Genomic DNA, 10,851 nt, shown 5'->3' with positions numbered 1-10,851 from the left:
ATTCTGTTTCAAAAATGTTCCTTAGCCACTCTTTTAGGATATAGTTCTGCTGGCAACATAGTCTCTTTGTTTTCCTTCCACCTGAGAATGTCTTGATTTTCCCTTCCTGCCTAAAGGACACTTTCAATGAATACAGAATTCTAGATTGACAGGTGTTTTTTTGTTTTTGTTTTTGTTTTTTAGCATTTGAAAATGTTGCTCTAGTTCCATGGTTTCTGGTGGTACCATGATTTCTGGTAAGAAATCTACTACCAGTTGAGTTGTTATTTCCCATAATTACGGCATTTTCTCTTTCATTGCTTTAGGGTATTTTTCTTTGGCCTTAGTTTTCAAAAGTTTGATTATGATCTGCCTTGTTGAAACTTTGTGTTTATCCCCGTCTGGGTTTCATCATCTTCTTGAATTTATAGATTTTTGGTTTTTGCCAAATTTGGGGAATTTTCAGTCATTATTTGTTTGAATACTTTTTCAGTTGCATACTCTTTTTTGCTTTCTGGATCATTAATGACATAAACATTTCATATAGTCCTACATGTCCCTAGAGATCATTTTGTCTTTCAGTCTATTTTCTTTCTGTTGTTCAGAATGGGTAATTTCAGTTGCTCTGTCTTCAAGTTTATTGGCTTTTCCCCCTGTCCTATCCATTTTACTATTGAGTCCATCCAGTGAGTTACTGTTTGCTCAGGTATAAAATTTCCATTTGGTTCTTCTTTACATCTTCTATTTATTTGCTAAGTTTTCTTTTTCTTTTTTTTTTGGCTGAGATTGTCTGCCTTTTTCATTTTTTTCAATTGTGTTTATAATTGCTTCTTGAAGCAGTTTTATGATAGCTGCTTTAAAATCCATCAGATCACTCCAGCACCTGTTTCACCTTGGCGTTGGCATATGTTGATTATCTTTTCTCATTCAAGTTGAAGTTTTCCTGATTCTTGATGAGTTTTGTTTTTCTTTTTTTTTAACTGTATCTTGGACATTTGGGAGAGTATATTGTGAAAGTCTGGGTCTTATTTAAATCTTCTTAGCGTACCTTCTCTGACACCATGCTAGTGGGGAAGGGGGCACTGACTCATTCTTGCTAGGTAGAGGTGGAAATCTAAACTCTCCACTTGGCCTCTCTCGACACTTAGGGTAGGAAAAGGTGGAATGATGCCTTACTGATACTGGGTGGGGTAGAAGTTTAGGGTCCCCACTAGGCCTTCACCGACATCATCTTGGCTCAGATGTTGATTTTCTTTTCTTATTCAAATTGAAGTTTTCCTGATTCTTGATGAATTCATTCTTTCTCTCTTTCTTTCTCTCTTTTTCTTTCTTTCTTTTTCTTTCTCTCTTTCTCTCTTTCTTTCTTTCACCTATATCTTGGACATTTGGGGTAGTATGTTATGAGAATATGGATCTTATTTAAGTTTTCTGTTCCCCACATGGCCTCCACTGACACTGCAAGAAGGCAGGTCAGTGGTGAAAGTCCTGGATCTCCACAAGACCTTCCCTGTCACCACCCTGATGGGAAGGGAAAGAAGTGCCTCATTACTATCGGGTAGGGAATGGAAGTCCAGGTCCCCATGTAGCCTTGAATGACACTGTGGGAGGGGGTTCTCATTAATATCGGGGAGCATTGCAGATCCTGGCACTCCACAAGAACTTCTCTGACACTATCCCTGCAGGGAGGAGGAAGGAAACCTCATCATAGCCAGAAAAGTCTTTGCTGACAGTGTAGGGAAAAAAGGTAGAGCCACAGTTTCACCTGTGGTGCTTGACTAAAGTAAGGCAGTTATTGTCTAAAAGTTTTCTGTCTTGCGAGGCTGCCCCTTTCCTAGTCCTTTAGCTAGAAAGAGCAAGCTTTCTGCTGGAGATCTGTGGTTTTTACTGTTAATGTTTTGGGGTTATAGCTTCTCAAGCACCCAGTTTAGGATATTTGAGCTAAAAAAGAAACTCAGGGAACTCACCTCGGTGTTGTTACTCAGGTCCCGAGGTCCCCAGCTGGCTTGCCTTCTTCCTTCCACTTCTCAATCTTATGTTTGTTTTAGATACAATTTCTAGGATTTGACTGTACTTAGTGGAAGAAATAGGGAGGAGTGCATCTGCTCCATGTTGTCTGAAATTGGAACTCTTATTTTTATATCTTCCGGTGTTTCTAAAATATTTCATAATAACTTTTTAAAAGATTAGATGATGCTGGTGAATGGTAAAGTATCCCACTCTCAGCCTCCTCACTGGTCTAGAGAGGACCGACTCTCTTTTCCTGCTCAGCCTTGTCCTTTTCTTCAGGTCCCCCACTTCCATCCCCTCCCACCAGCCCCAAGAAAAAGAACTTTAAGCAGCTTCTGTTGAGAACAGGGCTAGGTGGCAGACAGAAGCCAGTAGCAAATCATGTAACATCCAAATTTGATCACGAGAAAAAGGGTTATTAAAGGGGGTTTTAATATTTTTAAAAGGGAAGTCATTACAGGGTTTTGATTTTTTAAATATTTAACAATTAGTACAGTACTACATGAAGGCTCTTGCTCGCATGAATCATCATGCACAAAGGATTCAGAGAAGAGACCATCTACCAATCCAAAGAGATGTGTCTCAATATTTCAAGAACCAGGATAGTCGTACTGGCACATACCAGCTGAATGCCAGCCTTATCTATAACTACTCAATGTTTTTTTCTGCCAACAGTAGATAGTGAAGCTATAAAGATGAAGAAAGTTGTTTAGAAATATTTCTAATGATAAGCAGTACATAATCAGAGTCAGGAAAGGGTGAACTAAAAGAAATATTTGATAATTCCTATTCTTTCATATTGCTAAAGCAACTCAAAAACCATGAAAAAATACATTAATTAATTCCCTTTGAGAGATGCAGTTGAGATCCTGCTGGTCACGAGTTAAATGGAACTCTACAATCTTTTCATAAGCAGAAGAACAAAATATTTCAATCCCCTAGGGTACACACTAATGTTATAAATGGATGCACTGAAATTTCAAAAGCAGAATCCCAGTTGGATATATCCAAAAATCACTATGCACACAGCAATGCAGAGATCTTGGGAGAGTTTGCCATCTGATATTTCAAAGCAGGAAGCAGCTGGAAAAATCATTAAGAGATACAAGAAAAACTGAAATTGCATTTCTAAAAGCTAAGAATAATTTACATTCAAAAAAGACACTATTCGAGAATCACAAAAGAAATTGATTGAGAGAATTAAGGCATGTAGAACATTCTTTTGTAGTTGGTTGAGTGGGAGACAGGATCCATAAACAGGTAAGACAAAGGGATGGGACATGATCAGAACAAGTTTTGTGTGTTAAGACCAAATGTCAACTACTGGTCTACTTGCGGCCCTGAGGGATTGGAGGGAGGATGAGTTTGGTGTTGAAACCTGGGTGGCTGATGACCGAGACCGCGTGTCTTCTGTGTTGGACAGACCCTCTGTCACATGGAAGTGACGGTTCACATAGCTCTGTAAAAGATTAAGAAAAAAAAAAGACAGCACGTAGAGTTAACCTCTTGGTACACAAGAGATTTCTTTGTTTACAAAGAAAATAAACATTGCAATACTGTAAGCCCCAGAATATCATTTAGAATTAATTCATAACAAACTAAATGGAACAAAAGACACCCCAACAAGAAAAATAGGGGATGAGTTTCAAAATACATCATGTGCAGGTTTGGATAAGCCTTAGGCTGTTTAGACTTGCCCCATGACCAGAGGGTTGCAACCCCAAGTAACTCCCATGTTACTTTTCTGCCCTGCTCATACCCTCTGTAACAATGCCTGGGACCATACCTAAGCGGACTTAGCACAGACATACACACAGACGTGCACCCATATATATCCTAAAGTCCTTCCTAGAAAAGCCTCACCCACTGTGCTCTAAGGTCGGTCTGTTCACCAAGGATGAAGACACCGAGAATGGACGATGGAGCTAGGTTCCACTGGGGACTGCGGGAGGCAAGAAGAGTTTGAAAGATAGGAACTGAAGGGAGAGCGTGGTGGCCACAGAGGAAGCCGAATTCTCACTGGGGAGAAGCAGTGTAGCAGGGATTGAGAAAGCGAGCCAGAGGAGTCTACGGAGAACGAGAAAAACAGAGTGACCTATACCTAAGATCAGGAAGGCGCCATCTATCGGGCAGACAGAAGCAATCCGAATCACTGAAGGGAAAACGGGCCTTTTTAGGGTATATTCAGAGCAAGAGGGACAGCCCCTGAGATGATGATATGTTAACAGAGGACCAAAAAAAAAAAAAATGAGAGAGAGAGAGGATAGAGAGACAAGACAGAGACCGAAGGGGAAAAGGTCCTCCTTGTTTGCTGCTGTTGCTTCTTTTCTTCCCCCCATACCACTGAGATGCTTTTTCAACTGGAAAGAGTAACGAAAACATCTTAAGAGAAGTAAGGCTCTGAAGAAGAAAGGAGACAGCGGAAGAGCAGACCTCCTTTCTAAATCAGTTCAAGTTTCCACACTCAGGCAAGCTGTATCCTGGGGTGCCGGGGTGCCGGAGTAACTACAGGAGTGTTCTCAGAGTTTGGTCTTGGAGAGTCCATTGTCGGTGAGAAAAGTACCGGNTGTTTGCTGCTGTTGCTTCTTTTCTTCCCCCCATACCACTGAGATGCTTTTTCAACTGGAAAGAGTAACGAAAACATCTTAAGAGAAGTAAGGCTCTGAAGAAGAAAGGAGACAGCGGAAGAGCAGACCTCCTTTCTAAATCAGTTCAAGTTTCCACACTCAGGCAAGCTGTATCCTGGGGTGCCGGGGTGCCGGAGTAACTACAGGAGTGCTCTCAGAGTTTGGTCTTGGAGAGTCCATTGTCGGTGAGAAAAGTACCGGAAACAAATAATACTGCAGTTTTTAACATGGGAACAAAGATTTACAAACCAGTGCACTTAACCTCAAACTTAGCAAATTCAAGTTTGTGAAAGAAATGGTTTATGCATTTATAAAACATCATAGTGAGTGATAAGTGTTGAAAGGGGTTCGCAAATTATGTCAAATTAGTTATTTCAAATTACCTTCATTTCCCTTTTACCTGGGCAGGGGTCAACAAATTTATAGCCCATAGGCCAGATATGGTCTGCAGTATGTTTCAGTAAATAAAGTTATTGGAACCCAGGCCATGACCATTAATTTACATATTGTCTGTGGCTGCTCTCACACCACAATGGGAGGGTTGAGTCATTGCAGAAGGGTCTAACCCTTTACGGAAAACTTGCCGACCTCTGAGAAAACACTACCGCTGTAGTCTTGTCTCGATTCCTGCAAGGCACGCATCAAAGTTTCTCACATAAAGACACTACAGAGATGTGAGGAAGAATCACATGGCAAGTAGACGCTCCCTGGAACTGAGTCTCCAAAGACTTGTCACAGGACACGACTCTTGGCCAAGTCCTGGATCCTATCCTCGGCAGGGACTATGACAAAGGCCTAGGTAGCATGCTTGCTGGTTTTACAGAAACTTATAAAACTGTAAATATGGAGGATGAATCAATACCCAGGATGATCAGATTAAACTAGAATGTGGGGCTGAAACCAAAATAATAAAAAGAAGAAAATAAAAGTTGTCTTCATGTAAGAAGAAAATCAAGGGCCTATGTGTTAGATGACGGGAACCTGGTTTGGCAGTTCGTGTGCAAAAGACAGGTCTGCTTAACCGACCCGGAGCCAGTCGTGTGAACTTTTCTAAGAAAACCGCCCCTGAGAGACACCGGCAAGACAGCAGCCTAGGAAGCTCCGGGCCCTTGCTCCCCTGTGCAAACACTGAACAGTGAGACTAACTCAAATAACCTGGTAGGAGCTCTGGAAGCCAGCGGAAGAGCCTAGCGACCACGCGAATGCCCAATCAAGAAAAAGGCACATTAAAAACAGTAGGAAATGTCAAGGCTTTTTCCCCTCACCTCTGCCATCTAGAGAGAGTAGAGCAATGTGCTAACCTGCCTGGGGGCTGCCGGATAGGTGTCTGTGTCCCCTAACTCGGGTTTCAGAGGGCCACAAGTGGCACAGCAGGGACCCCACACGGCCGAAGCTGCAGGAAGCAGTGGGCATGGCTAGCGAGGACCCAGAGCCAAGTCATTACTAACTGGAGAGGACAAATGAACGTCTTCATAAGGCCCCAGGAAGAAGCTGGGGTAAGACTGTTATGTTAGTGAAGACTTTAAAAAGCAGCTGTGTATGCTGGGGAATTGGGAAAAAGCGGACGCACAGGTCCAGGAGAAGTACATGCCCAGAGAAGGACTGGAAAGACCTTAAGCCTTCACACTGGACTGATCCAGGGCTCAGGACAAGCCCGGCACCTGGGGCGGCCTGCGCACTTGGAGACGTGGCTGCTTTTTCAAATGCTCCGTTTTCAACAAAACATCACGTGGTACGTAAAAAAACAGGAAAACGTGGCCCATTCAAAGGAACAAAATCAATCTCCAGAAACCATCCCTGCAGAAAACTACCACAATCTTCTGCTTATGTGTATGCAAATGTATAATCGTAATACCTAGTAGGCATCTAGCACCTGACTTCTTCTTACACCACAGCCCATCCTGTTGGTTCTAGATTGTTGTACCATATATTACATTACAATATACGTATATATTGTATTATACATATATATTATAATATATAATATGGTGGTTTAGGATGTTGCTATATTATTATAGGACAGATGTCGTTCTCAAGGCTCGGACATTATCTGATTTGCCCGACACTATGCAATCAGACAACAGTAGAAATAGAGCCAGAACCGGGTCTTCTGATTTCGAATCCAATGTTCGTTTCATGGGTAATAGCCCCACTTTCTCTCTGATCAGACTGTTTGGAATGCAGTTTTTGCCTCTAAGTATCCCGTTGAAGGAAGGGTACAAAAGGACAGAGAATAAGATGGGAAAGGTCTGGAAACACTGTCCTATGGGACACCAGAAACATGATGGGCCTTGGTGACATTTGGTCCAGGGCTCCTGGAGTTTTGTCCTCAGGTCCCGGAGCGGCAGGTCACAGTCTTTAAGGGGTTCCTAGAACACAACCTGTGAGATGACAAGAAAGTGTCTACTTCAGAATCTGGGATGACTTCCTGGAACTTTGGTCTTGGGACTCTAATCCTTACTGTCTGTGTCCACCCTCACAAGTAAAATCCTTGAAATACCTTATCTCGGCCTGCTGTCCCGAACGTCAGTACAGCTGAAGAGAGAGTCCTCCACGCTTGAGTTGGTTAGAAGCTGCCTGTTTAGGAACCCTGCCTTCTGGACATGCCAACCACTGTGTCCTCTTGTCCCTGGCAAACTAACAAGTCTTGATTCTCTTTCTGGTTCCCCCGGTCACCTGAGCATGCAGGGGGTCCTCATGTCCCCTCTGGGCTCAGGCAGAATTTCGCCACCTACGCAGGCTACAAATGGTGGCTCCCTGCTAGCCTGCAGGTCCTACAGAATCCTCCAGGTTACTCATTGTTCTATTCATTGCTCACAGAACCTCACCATCTATTCCAACACGGGGTTACTTTCTCCCTTTCTCACTTCACCTCTAGCCCTTCAGTCTCCCCAACACCATTCAGGGACTTTACTTGCTGTCATTTGTGAACACTGCTACTATGCCCAGAAACAAAAATGCAGCGCCCCTCTTGTTGGGGCCTGGAGATACACATCCACTTGTATGTTGAGGAGCAAGGGGCACAAAGGGGGTGACGTGCCGAGGCTGGGCCAGATCCTTTAAATCTAAAACCAATGGGATTCTGCCAGACTCCCAGAACAGAAGATGGGCCAGAAATCTGAAACCTTGCACACTTCCCTTCACCCTCACTGAATGGAGCCCAAGTCATCAGGGACCCCCTGCAGAGAGCACCTGCCGGACCCCAGAAGACCCCTGCAGGCAGAGTGGCTCAGTGGGCAAAACAGCAGCCTATTCTAAGCCCATTCTAAGGGGCCCACGTAAGTGACCTTGGGGCACATTCTCGACCTTTCTGAACTTTGTTTCTCATCTCTAAACAATGGAAGACGAAAAAAACCCACCCTACCTCAGAGGAGGGATTCTAACTTACAACGTTCATTTAATTAAACAAAATGAGGAAACAATGGGAAATAGATATAATAAGATTGACATTTATACGAGAGAACTGTATGTAAAATGACACATACCTGTTAGGGCCCGATCTGCCTCGCCATCACTGACTCCTGATCCCGGGCGGGAATAAATGCTGCCCTCTGGAGGCTGAAAGGATATTTCTTTTGACCACGGGTAAGAATGAAATACTGTAGAATAGTTCCTGGTAAGGTGGGAATCCTTGTCACTGAAAAATGAAAAGTGAATGAGACCGTTGAGATGAAACGCTACCAAGCGCCATACAATCTACGCCTGGGACTCCACTGGATCACCTTTCCAGAGTCAGGTCAGCGGCTTGGGCACGTCGCTGTTGAGCCCAAGAGTTCAGTGGTTTCTGCAGCAGGAGTGACATAGCACCGGGCACAGTACAAGCTGTACCTACGAGCACAAGCCTCTCCTCCAACTGACAAAACACAGCTGAACGCCTACGACGAGCAAAGCATCGTGATGGATACTGGAGCGCACGCGAGATGAGTGAGGCACAGATACGAATTCCTAGGACTTGAGAATCGAGTGCAATTTACATATGGCAGTTCCTGCTATTTCTAGACAGACGATATGAAAGCGTGTTAGGACCACACAGTGGGCATACCCAGAGAGAGTTTTGGGGACTGTGATTTTGTTCCCCTTTTAGGATAAGGCTGGGGTGTGATTAGGGTGCCCGACGTCCCTCTGGTTGGCCCAGTGTGCTTCCTGCCACCAGGTTACTCTCCTTTGGGATTCACCTGCTTCTCGGCTTCCTCCCAGGGGAGGCAGCTCCACAGAGTGGAGCGGAGAGGCTCATTCTGCAGAGCGCTGTGGAGGAAGTGAGCTTTGTTGCTTTGTTCACAGCAAGATTAAACATTACTTCTTAATTTTTAAGTTTTTTATTTATTAATTAACTTTTCTCCTGTCATTCGTAAACTGTCTTTTCCTCATTTACCTTTGGAGGGTCTCTCTTCCTGTTTGCCCTATCAATCTGTGTGAACTATTTATATATTGAATGTTGACTCTTTTGCTGTATTTTAAATAGCCTGCTGTTTTTTCTTTTACATTTGTTTTGGACCTAGAGAAACTTAGGATGTTTATATAGTCAAAATGTACTCACCTTCCCCTCTGTGATTTTTCTTAGTTCTCCAAAAATATTTCATTAACATTTTAAGCAACTTATTAGGGTTGACCCTTGGACCATGTGAGGGAGGGTTAGGCGTGCTGACCCTCCCTGCAGCCAAAAATCCACATGTAACTTTTGACTCCACGAAAACTTAACTACTCCCAGCTTATTGATGACTGGGAGCCTTACCGAGAACGTAAACACTTGACTGACACACATCTTGTATGTTACATGTATTAGATTCTGTATTCTTACTCTTGCAATAAAGGAACGTAGAGTACAGGCTATTAAGAAAATCATAAGGAAGAGAAAATACATTGATGGTACAGTAGTACATTGTACTGCGAATAACCCATAAATAAATGGACCCATGCCGTTCCAACCTGTGTTGTTCAAGGGTCAACTGTCTACACATATAATTAAAACTAAGTTCTATTATACAGAAGAGCTTATAATAAAAAGCAGCAAACCAAGCCCTACCTCTCCCAAAACCACTTTCACTCTCCTGAGAGGCAACCATCCTTAACCACGTCTGTTTTTAGATATTCTGACAATAATCGTATTTGTAAATAATACGTACTGTCTTTTATTGACTTCTCAGTTTGGTAGATATGGATGTCTGCTATAATCAGAAAGGATTCAGCTCACTTAGTAACACTCCCCCTGGGTTTTCTCCCTCAAAGAGCTCTAGCACTGTTTCCAGTTCCTCCACCTGTCAGATCTATGTCTTCACATATAGTATTTCGATCCTGTATTTCTTGTTCCGTCAACAACAGATGATGTCAACTGTGTCATTAGAGCTCTACTTTTCACTGCCAGTGTTAATTACAGTGAGTTTTGTCATCAGAGTGTTGTCTTTTCATGATTTAGCCAAAGATTAATCTCAAATGTTGAAAATTAAGAGGTAATTGTTTACCGCAGAGCCTGGTGGTCGGCCGTGACTATACTTTCTTCTCTGTAGTTCCGATACGATGACTACTGTCTCAGCACAGAAGTACATTTCTGGGATCACATGTCAAATTCAGGTTGACCTCCACTTGTTCACACTCCACATTTACCTTAAGATCATATCTTGGCAGTAGCAAAGGCTGATGCAAATTGGGGCTATTCAGGACTAAGCTTGTCATTTAATGAGGGTGTCTCTGTCTACCAGGATGATATTATGACTGTAGCAGAGATGAAAAGGGTAGAAGCAAGTTTTAATGAGGTGTCCCCAGGAGTTCAAGGCCCCATTACTGGGAAACACAGTCCAATTAGCTATCTGGGCTTGTCCTTGACCCAGGAGGAAATGTAGTGGGTGATGTAGGCATACTGAGGGGACACGTCCAGTGTGAGGACATTCATGCTGTGTTATGTCTGAATGGCAAGCAGAGGCGGCAGTACTTGGTTGGTAGTCTGTGGCTGGAATCGAAAATCAGCTCTCCTGGAAAGCTCCCACACTGGGCATGGACACCTACCTTCTGCTCAACCTATCAACTACAGCTGGGGCTAGATGGCACCAACGTTCCCAGGCAGAGACAGTCCAGGATGCAACAATCTCCCTGGAGCTAGGGTTCTGCTTAGAAGATGTGAGTACTTGTAGGGGGCACCTGGGTGGCTCAGTCAGTTAAGTGTCTACCTTCAGCTAAGGTCATGATCCCAGGGTCCTGGGATCGAGCCCTGTGTCAGGCTTCCTGCTCAGCGGGGAGTCTGCTG

The 10,851-nt window shown here is 43.5% G+C and overlaps 1 protein-coding gene across 2 annotated transcripts in view; it reads right to left on the bottom strand.

The window, feature by feature from the left end:
* Positions 1-2,416: 2,416 nt before the first annotated feature.
* Positions 2,417-10,851, bottom strand: part of LRGUK (leucine rich repeats and guanylate kinase domain containing) — a 108,318-nt gene continuing 99,883 nt past the window's right edge. For both annotated transcript variants that reach the window (XM_034672340.1, XM_002922630.4), the window contains 2 exons: positions 8,099-8,250; positions 2,417-3,445 (listed from right to left, as the gene is read on the bottom strand). In XM_034672340.1, the coding sequence (XP_034528231.1) occupies positions 3,315-3,445; positions 8,099-8,250 (283 nt within the window). In that variant the 3' untranslated portion in view covers positions 2,417-3,314. The remainder of the gene's footprint in view (positions 3,446-8,098; positions 8,251-10,851) is intronic.

The sequence above is a fragment of the Ailuropoda melanoleuca genome, chromosome 1 (assembly GCF_002007445.2).
Source record: "Ailuropoda melanoleuca isolate Jingjing chromosome 1, ASM200744v2, whole genome shotgun sequence".
NCBI lineage: Eukaryota > Metazoa > Chordata > Mammalia > Carnivora > Ursidae > Ailuropoda > Ailuropoda melanoleuca.
Note: the sequence above shows the minus strand (reverse complement) of the source record. Positions and strands in the feature narration are given on the sequence as shown.